The 25,770-nt window shown below is 31.9% G+C and overlaps 1 protein-coding gene across 1 annotated transcript in view; it reads left to right on the forward strand.

The window, feature by feature from the left end:
* LOC139528389 (Fanconi anemia group J protein homolog) overlaps positions 1 to 23,647 on the forward strand; it is a 70,463-nt gene extending 46,816 nt beyond the window's left edge. The window contains exons 20-37 of the mRNA XM_071324360.1: positions 5,419 to 5,464; positions 6,291 to 6,327; positions 7,030 to 7,091; positions 7,946 to 8,083; positions 9,485 to 9,604; positions 9,861 to 9,932; positions 12,028 to 12,166; positions 12,719 to 12,822; positions 13,232 to 13,267; positions 15,568 to 15,695; positions 16,317 to 16,384; positions 16,727 to 16,838; positions 17,409 to 17,771; positions 18,249 to 18,970; positions 19,676 to 20,395; positions 21,256 to 21,390; positions 22,188 to 22,333; positions 22,792 to 23,647. Coding sequence (XP_071180461.1) covers positions 5,419 to 5,464; positions 6,291 to 6,327; positions 7,030 to 7,091; positions 7,946 to 8,083; positions 9,485 to 9,604; positions 9,861 to 9,932; positions 12,028 to 12,166; positions 12,719 to 12,822; positions 13,232 to 13,267; positions 15,568 to 15,695; positions 16,317 to 16,384; positions 16,727 to 16,838; positions 17,409 to 17,771; positions 18,249 to 18,970; positions 19,676 to 20,395; positions 21,256 to 21,390; positions 22,188 to 22,333; positions 22,792 to 22,839 — 3,196 coding nt within the window. The 3' untranslated portion in view covers positions 22,840 to 23,647. The remainder of the gene's footprint in view (positions 1 to 5,418; positions 5,465 to 6,290; positions 6,328 to 7,029; positions 7,092 to 7,945; positions 8,084 to 9,484; positions 9,605 to 9,860; positions 9,933 to 12,027; positions 12,167 to 12,718; positions 12,823 to 13,231; positions 13,268 to 15,567; positions 15,696 to 16,316; positions 16,385 to 16,726; positions 16,839 to 17,408; positions 17,772 to 18,248; positions 18,971 to 19,675; positions 20,396 to 21,255; positions 21,391 to 22,187; positions 22,334 to 22,791) is intronic.
* Positions 23,648 to 25,770: the final 2,123 nt, after the last annotated feature.

The following is a 25,770-nucleotide window of genomic DNA, read 5'->3' on the forward strand; positions in this document are numbered from 1 at the left end:
GCGTTTTCAGATTCATCACTCGACAACTTCCTGTTTACCGAACACTTGTATGATTTTACACATGATAGCCAAGTTGAAAATTTTCGTCACATTTTTCTCAGGAACTACAATACAAGGATTTCTGAAATTTGGTTTCAGGATTTATATAAGTCAGCTATACCGTGTGATGCGTTTTCAGATTCATCACTCGACAACTTCCTGTTTACCGAACACTTGTATGATTTTACACATGATAGCCAAGTTGAAAATTTTCGTCGCATTTTTCTCAGGAACTACAATACAAGGATTTCTGAAATTTGGTTTCAGGATTTATATAAGTCAGCTATACCGTGTGATGCGTTTTCAGATTCATCACTCGACTACTTCCTGTTTACCGAACACTTGTATGATTTTACACATGATAGCCAAGTTGAAAATTTTCGTCACATTTTTCTCAGGAACTACAATACAAGGATTTCTGAAATTTGGTTTCAGGATTTATATAAGTCAGCTATACCGTGTGATGGGTTTTCAGATTCATCACTCGACTACTTCCTGTTTACTGAACACTTGTATGATTTTACACATGATAACCAAGTTAAAAATTTTCGTCACATTTTTCTCAGGAACTACAATACAAGGATTTCTGAAATTTGGTTTCAGGATTTTTATAAGTCAGCTATACCGTGTGATGCGTTTTCAGATTCATCACTCGACAACTTCCTGTTTACCGAACACTTGCATATTTTTACACTATTAATATTATCCACTTGCGGCGGGGGTATCATCAGTGAGCAGTAGCTCGCAGTTTCACTTGTTTAAACGTCGCTAAAATAACTGTCTGCTGTACAGACTTGTGCTAAAACTGGTTTATGACACACATTTTATCATTGAACATGTCTTTTGATTGAAGTATTAACGTTTTAGAATAATTGCAACTAAATATTATTATTTAGGGCAAAATCTTTAGTTCAATATCACACGAAAGCATGCATGTTATTTTTGTATTTTATTAAAGAAATTGAATACCTTTAACATCTTTAATCTAATTAACATTCAATGTTTCCTACAAACTGTTTAAAAAAGGTATCCGAATACATTTAAAGCAACAACATTGATTTTTGGCTCTTTATTACAATTTTTCCAAAGATTTGATCAACTCTTGAGACAGATTTAGTGTTTTTGTTTGTTGCTGTTGATCATATATGCTTTTTTGTTCATTGTTTTGTATATTATTGTGTATTATGGGAAGGTTGGGCGCCTACTAACATGTTTAACACCGCCACATTCTGTATGTGCTTGATTGATAAATATTTCGACCAGTACAGACTACGCGAAATACGTCGGACCGTCGGACAAATCCGGTGAATAATGGATCGGTCTGGTAAAATTTTGTTGAATTCCGGTCCGAATGTCCGGTGTTTTTTTTTTCATGGAACATTCTAGCAAAATTGCCAAACGATCTCAAATTCATTTTCATCTTTATTATTCACCACAGCGATGTTTATTTTGTTCAACCGCTAGCTTTATGCCGAACATCGACAACCAGTAATGTGTAAATCCGGGTAAAAACATATCTGACTGTCAAAAACAACAATGGATGCCATCATTGGCACAACCGGAAATGTAAATAAAACCGGATCAGATTCTGGGAACGGATAAGGATAATTCCGGGTTTGCCGATTTAAATACAATAAATGAATAAAAATCCAAGCAGATCACAAAATTTAGCTATGAAATATAACCACAAGAATTGAAAACCAAAAGATATATGAAAAAGAAAGAAGAAACAGGAAATAATATTTTATACAGAAACTCTAAATTATGTTTAGTTCACAAACATTGTCAAAATCCAATAAAATGGGACATTACTCTTCACTGAAATGCATTCAAGCAATTGTGCACAACTTTCATAACAATATCCCCTCTTGTTACATCATTTTGTTTTAATTTTTGCATTTCGGGGAGGAGTAGGGCACAACAAAGTCATACATATGTTTGTTGTTTTTTGTCGGATAATATACAATTAGATGTAAAAAAAAATTGGTCTGGTAAAATTTCATTCGGTCTGGTAAAGCTAGGATGCTTACCAGACCGAATGTCCTGTAAAAATAAAATTCATTCGCGTAGTCTGCCAGTAAAAAATATATGCAAATTCTATTTTCAATAGCTATAAAACCAAATAAAAAGTACAATTTTCTTCGACATATGCTTGCACCAAGACAGGAATAAAACAGGTATTTTCAAGTCGTTCATTTGATTGTTTTAATCAAGCTTTTTGTTTTGAATTTCAGTCCGCATCATTTTCGGTGAATTTTGTTGCGTTAAGTATTTCATAATTTGTTACAAAAGAACTTTAACATGCATTATCATCATAGAACAACCGTTTATATGTAGAGGGAAAAGAAATCAACAATATATACAATTTGTCACGTTTGCTTACCCATACACTTTTGTAAACAATGATATCGTTCTTCCTGAAATTAAGCTATTTTAAAAAGGTTTTGTCATGTTATCATAAAACATTAAAAAAAGACTTGTGAAGAAATTTGTCTTACCTTCAGTTTCTTCTTTTTCCATGAAAACACACTTTTGTGTAAGAAGCTATAAGCATAAGCACTCTCAATAAGTGTTTATATGGAGGCTCCGCATAACAATAATAATATTTGTGGCTTTCAAATATATCATTTGTTAAGGCTGATGAAATAAAATAAATTAATGAAAAAATTTCAAGATGATTAAATAGAAACAAAACAAGCCTTTTTAGTTGGTCGCAGATGCAAGGAAAATATTTTAAGGGTAAAATAAACAAAATATTTTCACAATCATCTGCATTAGATTATTGTCTTTCAGATTGTTTAAATTTCAAGTCAAAATCTTCGAGCAAGAAAAAATTTTGTGAGAAATAGAGGAAAACAGACAGACAGGTGGCAGACCTAAAGTCTTCTCCGGCTTTTCCATTAGTGGACTAATAACATGCATAAAAACGGGAGATTCATCATGTACTTTCATCGTTTATATACGATTTTATCATTAGTGATAGATAGAGTATCATAAGCTTTTTATTATATTGATAACTCGATATAGCCCCTTTCAACAAAGTTTTGCAGTTCTTCCTATGGTGTGCTATTACACCACTGTCACACGTAAGAGAGAGATAGGGTTGAGCAAACTAGTTTAAACTTGCTATCTATCCAAAGTTTCTTGGTTGCTGTCTATCCTATTTGACCTTTTTAAATGTTTTGTACATAATTCAGGCCATTTTTAAATTCGTATTAATTGTCTTTTGGTTGTTGTTTTTAAATCTTACTATACGTTATTGGTTTTGCTCATTGGTGAATGTTCGATACGTAGTTGGTACATCTATGAACTTTGTCACGGTACTTATTTTGATTGTGCAAAATGATACGTGTTACAGTACTTATCTATCCCAAATTCATGTACCGGTATTTGGTTTTGATGTTATATTTGTTATTCTCATAGGATTTTGTCTAATGCTTAGTCCGTTTCTGTGTGTGTTACATTTTCATGTTGTGTCATTGTTCTCCTATATTTAATGCGTTTTCCTCAGTTTTAGTTTGTTACCCCGATTTTAATTTTTGTCCATGGATTTTATGAGTTTTGAACAGCGGTATACTACTGTTGCCTTTATTTGTCTTGTTGATTGGTGTATCATTGGCAGTCATATCACATTTTCCTTTTTGTGCAAGGGATATGATATATTGCACATTATTTTGATTGTACAAAATGATAGAAATATTCTCCAGTATATGCATATTTATTTATTTCATAAAAAAAAAATGAACGAAACAGACTTAATTCTAGTCAGGGTTTCCGCTGGCGGTCGCCATTTTCGCAAGTTGCGAAAAAATAATAATTGTGGCGATAAAAATTCATCATTTGCGAAAGAATTTGGCGAAAGAAATATATATATAACGATTTATTTTCCTCCATCTTGTTTATTTACTTTTTTTCGAGTTTCTCTGACTTTACTCGATCAGACAATACTCGGAATTCACCTTGAGCTCAGAAAATCAATAATCAGCTGATTGCATTTTAAAGCTATCGACAACAAAGGAATAATTAATAAAGGTGTTGATTGAATTGTTTGACAAAATGATATGGTTAAATGGCTTCCGCTAAATGTCACATATTTAAGGGAGGGAGGGGGTAGAAAAAAAATAAAGTTTAAAAAAATATATTTATGTTACTTGGCGATAAAAAAAAAATAAAGTGGCGAAAAATATATTGTTTTGGCGAAAGAGGTGGCGAAAAAAATAATTGACCCAGGGGAAACCCTGATTCTAGTCTTCTCAAACAAGTATTCCCCCAAATATATGCTAAGGTATTTTCTATATATCAGACAAATGTTCTGCCTCAATGATGTTGAATATTTGCCACTTTTTCTTCTAACATAAAGAGCACAGAACCAGGACATATGAGCACAGAACCAGGACATTTTTTACAATCACCAGCACATCGACATGACATAATTGTTTTGAATATTTCCAAGACTTTTGCATACAAAAAACCTTATATTATACCTAACGAGGTACGATTTATGTGTTAGAGAAAAATTACACAATAGATCGGTCGTTTTACTGTCGTTCCGATGCAATGTAAACAAACCCACCAGCACAGAATCAGGACCCACCAGCACCTGACAGGACCAAATCACCAGCACAGAACGTTCTCTCGCAGGACAACCTTACCCACCGTGATAAAAGGATACATAACCTTAAATGGCACAACAAATTCCTACAATTGTTTTTAAATATTCAGTTTTGAAAAAAAATCATTAATGATTTGGTGAATGTTTTCCAAAAAAGGTTAAGAAGTTTATGAAAAACAAATGTAGCTCATTAAAATAAAAATAAAAAATCAATTACTAACGAAAGTGAACCAACGCCTGGTGAGTCTGTAGTACAGTAGAGTCCATAAAGTGGATACCTCGGGTATGCAGGGTCGTTATGATAAAAAACAAAAAATGTAGAGAGTCTTAAACAACAACACTTTAGGGACTGTTGCAGAAATTTATTGATCGACATGTTTCGGTGCGAAGGGCATTGTCAAGTAACATTATTAATAGCAACTGAACGTGAAAGTGAAAGTGCATTGTAAGTATGTAAGTATACTATAAAAAGAAATTAAAATAAAATGTTTTTGTTGTGAAAATGATTGTTAAAATTATTCTACCAACATGTGTTTATCCTCTTGCATCGTGGAAAGAATAATACATAAGTTGTCAGGCTGTGTATAGACAGTATAGGTTGTGTGGTCTGAATGTTCATTTAACTTTCTTCCCCAAAATAGACGACATTTTATCAGCAATTCTGTACCATTTCGACTGGCTGATAAAATGTTGTCTATTTGTTGTTGTTATAAGACTCTCTACAAAAATAAAAAATGTTATGTTTCAGATTTTTTTTCTATTTTCAGAGTTGCTATATTGAAATCTACAACCTATGTTTCTGACAATAATACAGTAAGTGTTCTATATCTTCAGGTTTACTGTTTTTATGTCCCATTGATGGGCATTATGTTTTTCGGTCTGTGCATTTGATTGTTTAGTCGTCCGTGTGTCCTACTTCAGGTTAAAGTTTAAGGTTAAGGTAGTTTTTAGAAAGTTGAAGTCCAATCAACTTGAAATTTAGTACATATGTTCCCTATGATACGATCTTCCTAATTTCAATGCAAGAGTTTTGACCCCAATTTCACTGTCTACTGAATTATAGAAAATAATAGTGTGACTATGGACACATTCTTGTTATTCTTTATTTAAAAATAAGGAGATGTGATATGATTGTCAATCTCAATTTATAAGACAACTATCCACCTGAGTTCAAATGAAATGGATATAAGCCTATAGGCAACCATACAGCTAAACAAGTCCAAAAGAAAATACAAAAGATTTAGAGGATAAAATGTTGAATTGTCTTTAATTCTTAAAGAAAAAATAAACTGACAGATTATTCATTGCTGAATTTAGACTGGAACACATATATAGTGATCTGTTTATTTATAGTAAGTATCAAAACTGTTAGTTTTAATTTATTACAACCACTTAATTTAAAAAAAAGATACTACAGTGACTTTTGATTACATAAGTATATTTCATTGTGATTGTGGAACAGTGAACAAAAAAATCTTGAGTTTTATTATTTTAAGAAATTATGCATACTAATAAAGCTACCAAAATTTGAAATGTAAGTTTTTATTTGTTTTAAGAACCTATGTAGTCATAATTTTTACAAACACTTTCTGAACCTACAGTACCTGTCAAAAGTTAATTAATGTGTAATATATTTTAGGATGGATCATGGATCAGTTCAAGAAACAGAAGAGGAGGTAACTTTTAAAGACAAAATATTGTAATTTCAAAGCAAGCTTTAGACAAGTTTTAAGTAACGCTCTCTTATGAAAACCCTTCAATATTGCATTTAACAAAAAGAGTTGATTAATTAGTTATAAGATGTGGTATGATTGGCAATGAGACAACTCTCCATACAAGTCTTTTAGTCACACTAAGTGAAAGTAAACCATTTTAGGTCACAGTAAGGTCTTCAACACAGAGCAAGTTGATTGTGAAAGTACTTCAGACATGCTTGACCTTTTTTGAAAACAGAAAAGAGAAGGGTTGACTGGAGAATAGATATAAGGTCATCCCTGGACTTCTCCAGTCCCTTTGTAACATCCTCGCTAAATAGTACCATCTTGGATGCTGATGTTCCCACCAAAGTGCACTATGAACGTGAATTAATCTGAAAAGCTTGAAAAGTAGATCAGATTGACATCCTTTAAATACTACACTGACCTGATTATTGGAATAAACCAGTATTCTATGAATAAGTATGGTATGGATGCTTTAATATGATATAAACTAGTATTTTGACCTCCAGATTTTAATTTGTGTGGTTCAGAGGCTCATGATGCATTGAAATTTATGAATCTATGAGTTTGACTGTCCCTCTGTTATCACAATTTTCATTTATTCATTTCGTACAAACTATGAGCTCTTCAGTAAATGAACATTGTTTATTTGTGTTAAAGGTATGAGACCAGTTCCAAAATATGTGATTACATTACATTTCTGGTGTATGAACCCTGGAGTGGTGAGTACTTATAACATTTTGACATTTACACAATTTTAAAGACTTTTAGGAGACTCTATAACGATATTAAATTTGAAAACATATATCAACGAACATATGATGAAAATTAGATTTCGCAACAATGTTATCAACTTGTGAGAAGTTAATGATATTTTGTATATGCTGTATAAGCATTGTAATATATTATAGGAAAATAATTTGCCCTTGCATATCTGCTAACTTTTCAAGATCTGCATGGGGGATTTGAAGTGCAACAGGAACTTATAAAGCTCTCTTTTTTTGTCATTATAAGTCTTTTTAAACTACTACTACTTGTATATTGTTTGAATGCTTAAACACCCTTTGGACTCATTTTAATACCTGGTTTGAAGTGTTAAGATATTAAAAGAAGAATTTCAAAGTTCAGGTCAACACCTCTCCATAAATTAGGATAGTTGGCATGTCTGATCATGGGTCATTGACTGCATAGTTGCCTTTTTATCCACAAAAACTGGTATCCAGCGATTAATAATGAATCCACAGTATACTGTTTAACCTCTGTCTGTCCGTCCATCTTCTGTCAGTCAGTCAGTCCCATTATTCGTTGCATCTTTACAATACAAGGATTTTCAGGGTTTATATAAGTCTGCTATACCCAGTGATGCGTTTTAAGATTCTGCACTTAACAACTTCCTGTTTATCATATACTTTTAGCAGGTGGGGGTATTCTTAGTTAGCAGTAGCTCAGATTCACTTGTTTAAACATGTTAAAGTTTGCTGTTTTGATTTCAACTTAATTTACATTTTAGTTTACTATCAAATTACAATGAGGCAAGTCATTACTCTGTATCAACAGCTTACATTTGGTATTGTAGGCATTTTCAGATTTACATGATACTAGATCTATAGTATTAACTAGTGGGACATTATCTCCAATGAATTCATTTGAGTCTGAGTTAGATACACCCTTCCCAATCAAGTTAGAGGCCAACCATGTTATAGAAGATAAACAGGTGAGTTCATAAATTTGTATCCTTGGCATTAAAAGTTATTTTAACTGATGTTGTGTGTTCAACCCCCACATATTGCAGGTGTTTTTGACTCAAATTTTAATTTAAGATTATTGTCAATTTTCCTATCAAAATTTTCTATTGGCATTCTGACTTTCTCAACCAATAAAAACTGACCATCATGATATAGATTATACTGCAGAAAGTGGTGTTAAACTCCAACAATCAATCAATCAATTTGTTTTCAGTTTTCATTATTTGTATTTATATTCTCTCAAGTAAGGATGTTAAAATACAGTTAAAATAATTTAATGGCTAAAAAAATAACAAGTATGATTAACCCTTAGACTGCTATGAGCGACTATTGTCGTTCCCATAAAGCCGTCCGCTACTGCTACACGCGACTATAGTCGTTTCCCCAACTGGTTTGTTTACACAGTTACCATATGCATGGAATGGGCAGAGTCAATATTCATGAGATTGCAGCAGTTTCGACTTGTTTGGATTCTGATTGGTTAAAAATCTGCAATCTTTCCAGTGTCTTTTGACTTTAAATCAGATATAAGCGTTAAAAGCGAAAGTGAAAATTTTGATGAAAAAAGTGACAAAATGGCGGATATTATTTAGAGTAATGGCCAACACCTTCAGAAGTATTTCAATGATAACGATTTAACAGGAGCGGCCGATTTAAAGGATTTGGAAGAGAACAGAAGATATAATAGATGGAAATAGAGATACATTCTAGCAAAACAGAAGACTTTTAAAGCCAGAACTACGGGGATTCCCCAGACCCTGTTTGAAATGGATGACATGAAACAGGATTTGCGATGTTTATCATTGCGCCTTTCAAATGTGAATCAATATTGATCACTGACATCGATAGATCCAAACTTTAAGATTATTTATTGATGAAAGCTATAACAATAAACTTGTTGTATAAATATATTTGTACATGGAAGTAAAAGTCGGCGCAGTGAAAGTCGGAGATAAATACCTGGAAATAGTTGCATAAAAAAAGCTGTTGGTCCGAGAAGAAACTTTTTTCTTTTGATAATTTTTAGAAATGAATGCAGCAGTCTAAGGGTTAATATAATTTTAATAACTTTGTAGATGTTATGAAATCCATGAAATGTAAGATGGGGAAAAATTCTGAATGCTGTTTGTAATGGAAGGCATAAATATATTAACTTTTCCAGTTTTACTTAAAAGTATTTAACAACAGCTGATGCATAAGTTTTCTTTTATTTGATGTACATTTCCAAAGATAAAATAAAGTGATACTGGAATCATATCCTAAGTCTGTAATGTTTTGTTCTTTGCAATTATTTTAAAATGAATGTGTATTGAGATTGTTATTTGTAAGATGAGCTATGATGCATAAACTATTTTGTATTGTGTTAACAGGTGTGGGTTGGTGCAATGAGTCAGGGACCTACAGGAAAACCTTTACATGCTGTGTATAAGACTATGGAAACACTGGAATTCCAGGATGAATTGGGTAAAACAGTTCTACAAGTCTGTCAGGTTTGTACATGATCTAAATTCTACAGGCCTTTTCTTATTGGCACTGGCTACAGTTACATGGAAATGTAACAATAATAATAATAATTAAAAAGGAAACCAAGAATGCATACAAGAATGATGAGTTGAAAGAATTTACGATTTGTTTTGTCTTTTTATTGTGATTCTTGTAAAATTTCTTTTGATTTAATAAATATGCCTTTAAATCCATGCTTGATGAAAAGTATATATATGAATATTTTTTATGAATGTTTTACAGGAAGTACCACATGGTGTGTTGTGTTTTTTGCCATCCTACAGATCACTGGAAAAGTTCATACAAAGATGGAAGGTATGACAAATGCAGCCCTCAAAGTAGCTTCTGAAATGAAGTTGCCAATTGGCCACCAGAATTGAAAATTTAGTGGCCAACTCGAAATTTCAGTCACCAGAAAATAATTTCAGGTTGCCTATATTTTTTGTAAAGGTAAAAAAACCTTCTGAAATAAAAGTGGTATCATCATGTGATGTGTTTTCGTACTAATAACAATTTTCACTGCTTACGGTTTTCACTGTTGAGTTTTTATTCAGGTGTTTACTCAAATTTGAAAAGCATGTCCTATTGAATGATTTTAGATATCTAGTTTTTTTGTCAAGGCTTACTACGATTTTTAACCGTTTCTGATTACTTTGCGATTTTAGTATGTCAAAAAAACGGCGTCATATGTTTTTGTATGAATTAAAAATTGGATCAGTTCAGGGACAGGAAATGACTATATAATCCGGAAATTAGTATTTTCTTAAGTCATGGTTCTGGTGATCGCTTGAATCATAATAAAGGTTATTCAATACTTTTCAGTACTAGAAATAAATAGTAAAATGTTTTAGGTTGGTGTTTCATGTGCTGAAATTGTTACATTTTTATTTATTTCCAATTAACACTTGGTTTCTACAAAGGACATTAATTTTTGGAAAACAAAATGCAGTTTTTAAAATTTAGGGTTTAAATGTAAAAAGTTAAGACGGTTTTCATCTTCGTGTATCAAGGATGTATAAAAAGAATTGTCAATAAAATATTGAATAAATGGATTTTGAACAGCCATTTTATATAAGAACCATGATCATTTTAACGCGCTTGTTTGTAATAAAAATGACAAAAAAACCACATGACAGTCACATATCTTGAGGATCCGATGTCGGGCAGGCAGACGATATAGCTATACTTTATGTAACCCCTCAGAATATTGCTCAACAACTATTCTAGTGAGGTATATTTTTGGCATTAAATGAAAATTGCTAATCTGGTCAGTTTTATTAAATTTGTTCTAGCGTCTTTTTAAACGACTTTGAATATGTTTTAAAGTTGTCAAGTTGTAGTGTTGTTGTTGTTCCAAATATTGAAACCGAAAAACCCGCCACAATATATGTGTGTGAAATCGAAACCGATGAAATATGGATGATACGAAAACATATGACAAGACCAAAGTTTTTGTTATGAAGCCCAAGTCTAGTAAAATTCTCATCGGACATGTGCAGAAGCACGGGTGATTGCCCCATTGGTCAACACAAACACCTGAAATTGTTTGCGAAATTGTAGCCGATATTTTATTGAATGAATGAGAATAAGTTACAAAATTGTCGCGGATCTTGAATCATCAGTTAATTGACGAAATCGAGAATGAGGCTCGACCATGTGCTTTCAATAAACACAAGCTATAAATGAACATGATTTTCTTTTTAAAGGCAATTGATAGTCAAAGTTGTGACTGAGTGGGCTAAAATACGAAGACAGATAGATCTGGGCCATTTGCTTACAAATGACTTACAATTACCTGATTTAATAAAGCGCTGACAAGATCAAGCTTAAATCTAAAAGGCGCTTGAAAAACAATAAAATTTGTGTTACTGTCAAGCTCTCTGACAATTTTCTAAAACCAGACTTTGATCAAGGCAACATTTACGCAAATTTACAGTCCCCAGGTCTTCAATTTTCTAATAGCTCAAATGGCGACCAGTTATGAATGTTTAGTTGCCAATCAGCTTTTTAAGTCGCCCAGGCGACCATTTCAGAAGGCCACATTGAGGGCTGAAATGTTGTGTCATTTTTGTTTGTGTATTTGTTAATGAGAAGGAAATGATTAATGGAAGAAAATATAATTTGCTTTTTATCAATATCTAAGATTAAAGTTAGCATTGAAATTTAATAACTTTCAAATTTCACATAGAAAATTCAGCATGTAGGTTATTGACTCCTTTATTGGAAGTATTTTGAAGAAAAAAAACGTACATAGTTCTACTTGAATACTTATAGCAAGTTTGTTCAATTTAAAAAATCACTCAATCAAAATTGATGTGGCTGACAAATTTTATATATAAAAGCCTTTTTTATATGATTTGTAAGGAAAATGTTTCAAATGAAAAAGTAATACTGTGCCCTTGTTTTATAGAATGCGGGTATATATGAACAGATATCTAAGAAGAAGAAGATAATTCAGGAACCTAGAAGGTCAGATCAGGTGGATTTTGATGATTTATTAAATCAGTTTTATGATACGATACATGGTGTTAATGATGAAGACGATGAAGGTTTGTTAATGAAGAAAAAGTAACATAACTTTTCTAGTTGGTGATTTTTCAGTCTCTTTAATTGAGGGCTGTTACATTAAAATGTATGTGGGAGGGTAGGAATGAACTTTTAAAATATCCCTACATTAAATAATTAAACTTCCCTTCCTACCCTTCCTCATTCATTCTAAAGGAATAGCCCGTAGAGAAATTTATTACTGCTGTGAATTAAAAAAAACCCAGAAAAGTTAAATGCTAAAAAAGTTCACTTTCAAATGAAGACTCCTGCATTACTGTTCATTAAATATAAGAATATAGTTTATAAATGTCATTTAAAAGTTTACCAAAATGTTATGCTTTAATATACTGATATAATTAACTAAATCAGGTATGTATTACAAACTGTCAAATGTTTTGTGTTTGGAATTTGGACTGATGTTTGTATTTTTTAAATAAAGAACATTACAACCAAATTTTTAAAATTTTATGAGGTCTGGAAAAAAGTTTTCTCATTCAGATATTTTGCATCAACTGATTGATATCTATAGTAAGAAACTCATAATTATATTGTAGATGTTGGGGAGGAAACTACTGGTGCCCTGTTTCTGGCTGTCTGTAGAGGTAAAGTCAGTGAGGGTCTGGACTTTGCTGATAATTTTGCTAGAGCAGTTATAACAGTAAGTTAATGATCAATTATTCTTAGGCTAAGTTGTGGTCTACAAATTTTCTTTAGAATGATGGGGTGTAAAAGCCATGGTTATCTGTAGATAGCCTTCAGAAATGTTATGCTTCTCAAGTACAAGCCTGTACTTTTGACTATTTGCCTGCTTTTATCAAAACTATACAGAATATGTAACAAATATCATTTGATAAACAATCATATTTGGCAAGATAAAATGATGACCGTTGTGTCCAATCTTTATTAACAGATTAAATACAGTAACAAAAGTTTCAAATAACAAACTCATATAAGAACTTGGAAATGTAAACACTTAATTGCTGGACAGTTCTGGAATATTTGTATCCTTAATTTCAAACAAAATTGTATGTCATGAATTTAATTTATATTTTCTTCTTTTTTTACAGGTTGGCATACCATACCCTAATTGGAAGGACATTCAGGTATTTTAACATTTTGGTGTTAAAAGTTTTTGGAGAGGCTTTGCCCATTTGAGATTATCATTATAGACTTAATTGCCTTTTTAGCTTGCTGTTTGTAAAAAAGTTATGTTGTAAGGCCCCCTTTTTATACGACCGCAAAATTTGAAAAAATTTTCGTCGTATATTGCTATCACGTTGGCGTCGTCGTCTGCGTCGTCGTCGTCGTCCGAATACTTTTAGTTTTCGCACTCTAACTTTAGTAAAAGTGAATAGAAATCTATGAAATTTTAACACAAGGTTTATGACCACAAAAGGAAGGTTGGGATTGATTTTGGGAGTTTTAGTCCCAACATTTTAGGAATTAGGGGCCAAAAAGGGCCCAAATAAGCAATTTCTTGGTTTTCGCACTATAACTTTAGTTTAAGTAAATAGAAATCTATGAAATTTTGACATAAGGTTTATGACCACAAAAGAAAGGTTGGGATTGATTTTGGGAGTTTTGGTTCCAACAGTTTAGGAATTAAGGGCCAAAAAAGGGCCCAAATAAGCATTATTCTTGGTTTTAGCACAATAACTTTAGTTTCAGTAAATAGAAATCAATGAAATTTAAACACAATGTTTATGACCACAAAAGGAAGGTTGGTATTGATTTTGGGAGTTTAGGTCCCAACAGTTTAGGAATTAGGGGCCAAAAAGGGACCCAAATAAGCATTTTTTTTTGGTTTTCGCACCATAACTTTAGTATAAGTGAATAGAAATCTATGAAATTTAAACACAAGGTTTATGACCATAAAAGGAAGGTTGGTATTGATTTTGGGAGTTTTGGTCCCAACAGTTTAGGAATAAAGGGCCCAAAGGGTCCAGATTTAAACTTTGTTTGATTTTATCAAAAATTGAATAATTGGGGTTCTTTGATATGCCGAATCTAACTGTGTATGTAGATTCTTAATTTTTGGTCCCGTTTTCCAATTGGTCTACATTAAGGTCCAAAGGGTCCAAAATTAAACTTAGTTTGATTTTAACAAAAATTGAATCCTTGGGGTTCTTTGATATGCTGAATCTAAAAATGTACTTAGATTTTTTATTATTGGCCCAGTTTTCAAGTTGGTCCAAATCGGGGTCCAAAATTAAACTTTGTTTGATTTCATCAAAAATTGAATAATTGGGGTTCTTTGATATGCCAAATCTAACTGTGTATGTAGATTCTTAATTTTTGGTCCCGTTTTAAAATTGGTTTACATTAACGTCCAAAGGGTCCAAAATTAAACTAAGTTTGATTTTAACAAAAATTGAATTATTGGGCCTCTGTGATATGCTGAATCTAAACATGTACTTAGATTTTTGATTATGGGCCCAGTTTTCAAGTTGGTCCAAATCAGGATCCAAAATTATTATATTAAGTATTGTGCAATAGCAAGAAATTTTCAATTGCACAGTATTCAGCAATAGCAAGAAATCTTCAATTGCACAGTATTGTGCAATAGCAAGAAATCTTCAATTGCACAGTATTGTGCAATAGCAAATATTTTCAATTGCACAGTATTCCACAATAGCAAGAAATATCTAATTGCACAATATTGTGCAATAGCAAGAAATTCCAATTGGATTTCAATTGGAGTTATCTTTCTTTGTCCAGAATAGTAGTTGAATCAACTTAAATCATTGTTTTATACAATATACAATGTATATTCACTTTTACTACCAACTGATAGATTAAAACAATCTTTACCATTCAGTGATAACAAGCACTTTTTTTACATTTTAATTTTTATGATGTATTTAAATGAGTAGTTATTGTTGCAAACTTCATTAGAAATTTGAATTGAGATCAGTTTTGAAATAAGGGAAAGGGGGATGTGAAAAAAAAATTGGAGGGTCAATTTTTTTCATTTCAGATTTCATAAATAAAAAGAAAATTTCTTCAAACATTTTTTTGAGAGGATTAATATTCAACAGCATAGTGAATTGCTCAAAGGCAAACATTTTTTTTTAAGTTCATTAGACCACATTCATTCTGTGTCAGAAACCTATGCTGTGTCAACTATTTAATCACAATCCAAATTTAGATCTGAATCCAGCTTGAATGTTGTGTCCATACTTGTCCCAACCGTTCAGGGTTCAACCTCTGCGGTCGTATAAAGCTGCGCCCTGCGGAGCATCTGGTTAAAATATGATGTTTACATACTTTATGTAGTTAAGTGAGTCAGAAAATTTAAGAAATATATTTAAGAAACTTACTCCATTTAAATATTTGTCAATTTCTTGCATAACAATTCTTTTTCTCCCATCAAACATGATTTAGATCTAAAATTACTTTTTAGGTTGGGCAGAAAAGAATGTATAATGACAAACATAAGATGTCTAAAGGGTTGCTGTCTGGTAGTGAATGGTATGAAATCCAGGCCTTCAGAGCTCTTAACCAAGCGTTAGGAAGATGTATAAGGCATAGGTATACTTATAAAACTTTTATGACTTTAAAAGAAGATATGGTATGATTTTCAATGAGACAACTCTCCACCTGAGACCAATCGAAGAGGTTAACAACTTTAGGTCACCATATGCCTTCAACAATGACCAAAACGTTTTGCATTATAAGTGAGTAATACATGTCTTTAATATAACAAATTAAAATAAAATAAAAATAAAAGCCATTCATGAGAAAGTAATTTACAGTGACACTTCTCTAATGTAAATGATGAACCATTTCTTTTTAATTTTGTTCCCATTCTTTACTACAATAGAGATCAAATAAAATGTCAATATACTTTTGCTTAAAATTTGAACAGTTCTGCTCTGAGACTGTTTATTCTAAAGCTTTTAGGCTGAATAGAATTGTTTGTCATCATGAAAAGTTGACAATGTTATACTGCTATATTGATATCTTAATAACTTTTAATTTTTGTGGGATTCATCAGACTTTGTTCATTACAGCTTTAAATAATATATGTCACTGTATAGCCTTCAACAATGATTTTTTTATTTGCCACAAGCTGAATACAAGTATATTCTTTCATTAATGCTTCAATGAGTTTATCACTAATTTTAAGCTTATGTCACTATTTTTCTTCAGGAAAGACTGGGGCCTCTTAATATTAGCAGATGAAAGATTTGTTAAACAGAAAGATAAATACTGCAAAGGTTTGCCATTTTTAAGCAATATGAAACAGTAAAAAAAAAATATCAAAAAAACGATAATGTAAATTAATAAATTAATGTGATAACACATGATAAAATAATAAATTGCATGATAATAAATAGACAAAGAGATATCAGATATAATTTCCTCTGTTATATAAACTGGGCTTTGTTTTTATTTTAAAATAAAGTGTAATATCAGGACTTCGATTTATAAAAATATCACAACAAAAATTTAGTCCTGATCAATTCAGTAAACTTTCATTCAAATAAGTTGTAACATTATTTTGTGAAGTGCAGGCCTGAACTTAAGATTATAAATATTTTGATGAATGTATATTTCAGGTCTATCAAAATGGGTGAGAAACAAAGTTCAAGCTTTTACCAGCTGTAAACAAGCCATGGAATCTATATCTAGTTTCTCCAAACAAAGGATGAAGGATATGCCTATTGTCAAGTAAGAATTAGGAAAATTACAGTGGAGTTACTTGTTACTGTATTTCTACATATAAATTATTATAGAATAACTAATCGAAGAATAGAAATAGAGACAATATTCAACTAGTGAGCAAACAACACATTAATCCAAAGTATATAATTTGAGTTGGAATATGAACCCAACTCAGGCCCGTAGCCAGGAATTTCCAAGGGGGTGTTATTTGGACTCATGAACTCGACTTTAACAGTCACAATTTGAACAGAACGTTGACTTTAACAGTGCTTATATGGTTTCAAGGGGGGTTCGTCCAATTTATGGAGGAGCTGTATGACTTTATTAAAGTGCAGAAAATGTGGTATTGAACAAAAAGATCTAAATAAAACAAGGGCTTGAGCTTGTATTGATGTATATTACATTACCAGATAATTCTTAAGAAAGATATTGTTTTAATGCAAAATTCAAGATAGTCACATTTCTATACACAGTTGTATGTTAAGTTAGATATTTTTGCTTTTTTTGATTGTGCATACCAGATGAAACTAATGTCTAATTTCAATATGATACCAGTAAACAGTAATTCTATTTCAGTCCAGACACAACTTTTATACCTAGTACACCTACGACACCAGGACAACCAATCAGTAGAAGATCTGGTTTCCAAGGCGCCTCAACCATAGCAACTCCGATCACTCCTGCTACCCCACTGTATTCAATATTTTCACCTATAACCCCATTAACAAAGGAGAAGAAAGTTTCAACTGGTACCTCAGTTGATGCATTGACACCCAAAGGGGTTTTACCAAAACTAGCACAGCCCAAATTTTCTACTCCTGTTTCAAAGAAGGATATTCCAGCAGCAGCAGAATCCAAATTGGATAAGATACAGCATAGACTAATGTCTCCTACTGAAGTTAAGAAAAACCCTGAACTTGCTGCAGCTGCCAAAGCTGGGTAAGTATAAATAGTCAATTTAAAAGTCATTGGTAAATAAAACAAAACAAAAAACTACTAGGTTCAAATGTTTACAATTTGTCCAGGGGTACATATATTACAATATTACAACAGGAAAATGCAATTATTTGACCAAAATGTTCTTTTCTATACATAGTTTTTCGTAAAATGATATGAAAAACAACCTTACCCAAACAAATCATGGAATCACATTAAATGCTCGCTAAGACTGATGTTCATATTTTAATGTTAGAAAGGTGCCAAGGTTTTGGCAAATTTGGCATTTTTTCTTATTACGTATAGAATGACTGTTAAAAACAAAACACACTCAGCAATTTATAAACCTTACACACAAGTATCTTATATTGTTTTAATCTGGAAGAATTTTCAATAATATGTTTAAGCAAGATAATGATTTTTAAATAATGGTTCCCCAAAACATCTCCTTTTATGAGATCCTGTACTCTATAATTGTAGTGGTATAATTCAAGCTCAGCCTGGTCATCAAACTCAGATAATACTACAGAATCCTCAGCAGACGACAGCCAATCAACAGATACAAATGGTACTGCAGCAAATGGTCAACAAAGGTCAATTACAGCCAGGTCAACAGGTTATAGTACAAAATCCTCAGCCAATTGTCAGTGCAAATCAAAGCCATGTGCAACCAGGTCAAAAACTATTGATACAAAATCCTCAACAGGCTGTTGTTGGAGGTCAAGGCCAGACGTTGTTATTGCCAAATAATCAGGAGACAGCTCAGCAAGGTCAAGGTCAGCAATTGTTATTACAAAACAATCAGCAGAAAGTCCAGCAAGGTCAAGGTCAAACAATAAACAATCAGTTCCTGACATCATCCACATACCAATACATCCTGTCTGTGATGAATTCACCTTTGGTGCCTAAGGATAAACCATATTACATTATTGTTGACGAAAACACACCCAAACAACAAATGTTTCTAATTCAACCTAATCAGGGTACAGGCGCTCAAATAATCAAAACAGAACCCACAGTTACAACTACTGCACAACCTGTGGTTGGTAATACTACTACTAGTCATCAGTCATCTGTCCCTACTCATATACAGTCACAAGCGACCAAACCAGGAATGGTATCATTACTAAATGTTGGTCATAGTACATCATCTAATACTAAAGCTGAAGAAAGTCAGACAGTGACAGATGATTTACCTAGTGGTAAGTGTGTTATGATCTCAAGTTATGATAAAAAAGAAATCCATTGTTTTATGCCAAGAGCACAGTTTATGTTTATCTTGTAGAACTTCTAAATTTTACAGATAGAATTTTCATTGCTGTATTATTTCCATGCATTGAAACACTTTTAACTTTGTTCCTGTCTGAAAGAATTAACAAATATACAGAATGGAACACTGAATAACACTGTTAATATCCAATGTTTATGAGTGTAAAAAAATGATTCATCCATGAATTTCTCCTTGAAACTTGGTTAATTGGGTGATAAACTTGGTCAGTAATTGTGGCTGACTTTGACTGTTTCAGTTTCTTCACTAATTAAAAAGTTGCCATTCAGTATAACAATAAAACATGATATATCCTAGAAGGTTATGACACAAGGAGATACAGAATGAACACATAAAGTTGAAAAAAGTTCCAGCATTTGGGTATATTATTGAGTTTTAAAATCTCTTTAGAGCTTTAGTTTGTACTTACAATGGTTATACCGACTCTAAATAAGCTTTATGCCTTATGTCTTCTTATGCACTTGAAAACTGTTTGTGTTACTTTGAAGAAAAAAATACCACCGAAAATTAGTTTACATTTGTAGATGGAGATTTCTATATCCATGTTATTATGCAAACTCTTGTTACAGCTATGTATGTATGTAAAAAATAACAAAAACTCTTATTTTTTCTGTTGCAGTCAGCAAAAATGAACCTGTTACTCATGCAACAACTTCAACTTCAGAGCCAGATCTACAAAATATCAAAATGAATAAATTATTCAAGTATTGTCAGATCCCTGAATCAAACATTAGTGAAAAGGGTGATGGTGAATTAGACAAAAATAAAACAAAATGTCCACAAACTCCAACTCTGTTTGATACACAGGACAGTGAACAGGAATTCAAAAACACCAATCAACAACCTATCAATAGATCTGTAGATACCAAAAAGACAAGCAGTGTTGGCAATAAAGCCCTAAACCAAGGTGATGAGGCATGTAAAAATGAAAGTGAATCAAAAACTCATAAAAAGCCTATTTTTAGAAGACAATCAGTAGGGACAAGTGCTATAGTAATTGACAATGATTCTCCAGATGAATTTATAGACCAATCAAAATTAATGAGAAAGTCATGTGACAAGAAAATATTGACTGAGATTAAACAAAATACCACATTAGAAAGTACTAAAAAAGAAAATATGGTAATTGAAAATGAGGAAAATGAAAGTGAAGAGACATTAAACACTAGAAGGAAAAACAGAGGAGCTAAAAGAAAAAGTCATTCTAATTTGAGATTGTCTGCTAAAAAACAGAAAGGAGTTGACTTTCTAGACAATTTGGAAGATCAAAAGTCGAATGCAATTGAAAAAGTGATCAAGTGTAAAGGTTGTGGAGAGGCTCTTATAACTCAGTTGGAAGGTAAATTGATCAATATGTATATTATTAGTCCCCTACTGACAAAGTCAAAGGTGACTTTTGGTTTTAACTCCATCGGTCTGTCTGTGTCTGTCTGTCGGTTGTTCGTTGGGTCGGTCAGTTGGTGGGTCTGTCTGTCTGTCTGTCTGTCTGTCTGTCTGTCTGTCTGTCTGTCTGTCTGTCTGTCTGTCTGTCTGTCTGTCTGTCTGTCTGTCTGTCTGTCTGTCTGTCTGTATCAGTTTTCCTCACTTTTTTCTTCATGCTTGAAAATATTGATTTTATATTTGGTGTATAGTTTTATTATGACAACATACAGATCAAGTTCATTTTTTTATTCTGGACTGATGATTTTATGCAGAGTTATGGTCCTTGTTAGCTACTCATATTAGATGAAGGCATGTTACCATTATGATGTAGCTTAGAAATAGGGAAATGTTTCTATACTGTTGTAAGAAATACTCTACAACTGTCTTTATGTATCATAGATTATCTGTTGTTAGTCAAATTCTCTATGGGGGAACTATGAAAATGAAAAAAAGGGGTTGCATATATAAATTGTTAAAACACAAAACTTTATTGAACAGCTCTGACAAGATAGTAGTTGAATAATGAGGATTTTAACACATTGAATAAAAAAGTACAATATGTATAATTTGACATATTAACAAAACTGCTACAAAGCTCTTAAACAAAAATTATATTTATATTTTATAAAATTTACTACATAATAAAGTTATTATTACAAATAACTATCATAAACACACAAGACAGAGTACAGTACAGCACACTGTCAAATAAAACACATGTAAAACATATTAATAAATGAGGAACACACGTAAAGACACTGTTTTTTCACCTTGTAGATTTTGAAAAGAGAAAAAGGTATCCAGCATTTGTAAGAGTATTGACAACACAGAGGACAGCTGAAGTTATCTTTCTACCAACATTGGATGTCAAATCTACCAATCTACAGACTGTTTCTACAAAATTAGAAAAAGGTACATCACAATAAATTATCATTATAATTTTTTTTTTTAACTCATTTTTTACTTTTCTACATTGGTTAGAGGTATAGGGGAGGGTTGAGATCTCACAAACATGTTTAACCCCGCCGCATTTTTGCGCCTGTCCCAAGTCAGGAGCCTCTGGCCTTTGTTAGTCTTGTATTATTTAATTTTAGTTTCTTGTGTACAATTTGGAAATTAGTATGGCGTTCATTATCACTGGACTAGTATATATTTGTTTAGGGGCCAGCTGAAGGACGCCTCCGGGTGCCAGAATTTCTCGCTACATTGAAGACCTGTTGGTGACCCTCTGCTGTTGTTTTTTATTTGGTCGGGTTGTTGTCTCTTTGACACATTCCCCATTTCCATTCTCAATTTTATATCATACTCCAAAGATGAATTGATTGTTTTCTTTTTTATGTTTAAGTTTCTATTTAATACTGTAAAAATTAACAACAAAACTTTCAATTTTCTCAATGTCCCTTAAAGATAAGGAGTATTCTGATTGCCAATGACAGATTCATTATGGTTGCTTAACGTCTAGCAGGAAATATTTTATGCATGTTGAGGACAATAACTTATAAACAATAGAACAATAGATAGGTCCTGACAGTTTGAAGAAGATCTAATTGACCATATTTCTCTTTTCGAGTCACCCATGAGGGTATAAATGCCAATGAGTACACTATCCACTGAAAACTTATGAACAAAAAAGCAATTACATGTAGTAGAATTTCTAAAATTAATAAAATATTTTCCAGCTAGGTTATTTTGATATTTATGTCTTTCAGATTCTGACTTTACCTTAGACAGTTATGAAGATAAATCTACTGGTTCTATGTTACAATATTTGTCTTGCCATACATGTACCAAAGATGTTATAGGGATACAGGTTATAAAGAAGGGAGCTAACTCTAAAGATGTAGAAGATAAGCAGGTAAGAGCTGGTATCAAATCATTTTTTCACCTACCAAGCTTGATTTGAAGGATAAAAAATCTGAACTTATAAAATGAGATTATTATTTCTCCTTGGTCAGAAAGGGATGAAAGAACATAGTGAAAGTTTAAAGCCAATATTGAAGATCTGATTAAACCATCATAAAGGGACAACAAAGTAAAGCCAAATATTGTCAAGAATTAAGAGCTAAGCATGAGGGAGATAAATTCATTAGACATTAAATTTATTTCCAAAACTTATATAAAAACTCAAAGATGCCAATGTAACAATCACTCAACAGATACCTTGTTGTCTAAAACCTTCCAGCAAATCTGTAGATTAAGACATTTATAAGAATAAAGATTTTAATAACTTTATTATGTAGTAAAAAACAACAAAAAGCAAATATATATATATCAACATAAATAGATTTCTTAATGAACACTTCATTTTTTCAGGCATGGCTAGTTTGTTCATTGGTGGATACCAGTGCTATTAGATTATGACAATGAAGACTTATTTGGTTACCATAGTAACTATAGCAATCTACATAAGATGACTTTATCTTGAATCCTCTCTTTACAGGGTTCAAACAAATTTCATTTCAGTCACATTGGTGTGTTATGTAGAAAAAATGTTCAGCCAAAAGTATGCCAGAGTAGTGTTAAACTTACTTGTTATGTTTCATAGGTATAATTAAGCCCTTCATAGTAACAAATTGATAATGGTGTTTTCTGAAGTGAAATAATCATGTTTATATTGTATAAAAAGTAGGAACTATGATTTACTGTGACCCATACATGATACAACAATCTGTAAAAACACCATACATTTAACAGGGATTTACTTGTGCCTTAAATTATGAATGACTTTTTAATGGAAATTATTACATTTCGATTGTTTTAAAAGTCTCTTAGATTTGTAAGAGGTTACAGTGATTTCTGTTTTTGACAAGAATTAAAATGTCCAAGCCAATATCTGGAATTCAATTAAAAGATTTTATTTACAAGTTTTTGAATAACAGGATCAGTATAAAAACAATGTTTAGCTCATGTCATTATTTTTATTATTCATGAAATAGTACTTAACACTTTACAATCGTGTTGGATCATTTCATTTAATGGATGTTTAACTGACTTTACTTGTTCCATGGAAATTTGCACTCAAATATCTGTCTACAATTTAAGTTTTAATTATATATAATTTCTAATTTATTCAATGAATTGTTAAGAATAATTCTCTTTTAAATGATGTATATTTGTTATGTATATTTATGACTGCATATAATTGTAAAATACATATTCATACAGCTCACTGAGTTATTTTATTTATGTCTGTTAAGTTTTCAAGACCACACTTACATAAGATTTGAAGGCTGGTTACAAAATGAGATCAGACAACAAATACATGTACAAACCTAGGCTACCAAGATATGCACTGGTCTATGGCCAACAGATATTTTTTGCTGGGCTAGAAAAGTTGAAAAAAAATTGTCCGTAATATGCTTCAAATTAATGAATATTGATCATTTAACAAAAGTAGCAGAAGAAACCAAAGCAATATTCTACCTCGTAAATCTAAAATTAACTGACAATGCCATGGCAAAAACACATAAAATCAAACAACAGTTTTCAAAACATAACTAGAAAACTTAAGACTGAATGTCAAATAATTATGAATGACAAGATTAACTGAGGAGCACTTGTTTAAAGGATATAATTTTTGTCTGACTCCCGACCAAATTCCTAGTATGCAAAACATGGATTACTTTACTGCAACATAAACTATAACGCTTTACATTTCAGAAAGACCTAGATGCTTCATACCTTATAAGCAGAAAGCTTATGTTATGAAGTGTCCGTCTGTCTTATGTTCATTTTCTTAATCTCTTTTTCATGGTTCAAACTGCTTTAAAAAGAATTATAGTTTTTTCGTCAATCTCACTTTAATATGTATACCGTAATAGGATATCTTTTTTTTTAATATTAATTCCTTGCAACTTCAGACAGATTTCACCTAACCATGACCTCATTTTATGGATCAGTTATTATATTAAAGTTCCATGATTATGTCCATTTCTTAGATAATATAAGCACTTAGTCGACTGTATGTTGCATAGTATGATTGCAAGGTGTACATGTCTGTCTAGCAGGTATGGTCTGACCATTACCTCATTTTTATGGTCATGGGTCATTGTTAAGATTTTGATTTTTGGATTGTTTCTCAATTACAATGTACTATAATCCTTAGGTCAATCATATGTAGTGTATGGAATGATTGTAAGGTGTTCATATCTGTCTGACAGGTATAATCTGACCTTGACCTTAATTGCAGGGTTCATCGGTCAATGTTAAATTTTCTTATTTTGGTCCGTCTTCAATAACTGTAAGCAATAGGTCAACAGGTATACATGCTTTTATATCTGATGGGATTTATCAGACCTTGATCTCATTGTCATGGATATGGAAGTTGAATTAAAGATTTTCCTAATACAGGACTACTGTGGCTTCTTTAACTTTCACGGATTGTGGAATATCTGTCTTTTTCTTGGATATTTTATTTCATGGTTTTGCCAAAGTCTACATTCAAACCTACAGAAAATTTTCAGTTCGTGGAACATTTGAATTCGTGGTTCACCTGTACCCACGAAATCCAGGAAAATTGGTATCCAAAGAATAATCATGAATCCACAGTATTTTGTACACATGAATGGAATTTTTGTCTCATGTACAGTCTTTTTTTCAAATTCCTGTCATCCTTTTTAAGTATCATGCAAATGAGGTATTTATTCCCTGCTTTTCATTTTAAACATGTACATGTTACCACATCTCTGCTAAAGCCATCATTTTTGAATTTTCACAGACATAACTGATATAGACCTTTCAAGTAAATTTCATAAAAATGTTGCTAGAAATGTAGGCTTCAGAGATAAATAATGAATAAGAGCTTATATTTTTTAACTTTCTGGGAAAATGCTGACAAACCTACAAAGTTAATTTCATTAAAATTCTGTTGGAAACGATTGCAAGATTTTTCATTAAAAGCTTTATATTTTAGAAGTTTGAAGACCTGGATGCTTCATACTTTGTATATAAATGCCTCGTGTTAAGAAGTTTCCATTAGTCACATATCAAATGTCCTTGACCTCATTTTCATGGTTCAGTAACTACTTGAAAAAATATTTTTTTAAATGTTAAATTCTCTCTTATTATAAGTACATGTAATAGGATAACTATATTTGGTATGTGCGTACCTTGCAAGGTCCTCATGACTGTCCAACAGTTTTCACTTGACCTCTACCTTATTTCAATGATCAGTTAACAAGGTTAAGTTTTGTGGTCAAGTCCTCGTCTCAAAAACTATAAGCAATAGGTCTAGTATATATTTGGTGTACAGAAGGACTCCAAGGTGAACATGTCCAACTGGCAGGTGTCATC

This window comes from Mytilus edulis, chromosome 6, assembly GCF_963676685.1.
Source record: "Mytilus edulis chromosome 6, xbMytEdul2.2, whole genome shotgun sequence".
NCBI classification, from domain to species: domain Eukaryota; kingdom Metazoa; phylum Mollusca; class Bivalvia; order Mytilida; family Mytilidae; genus Mytilus; species Mytilus edulis.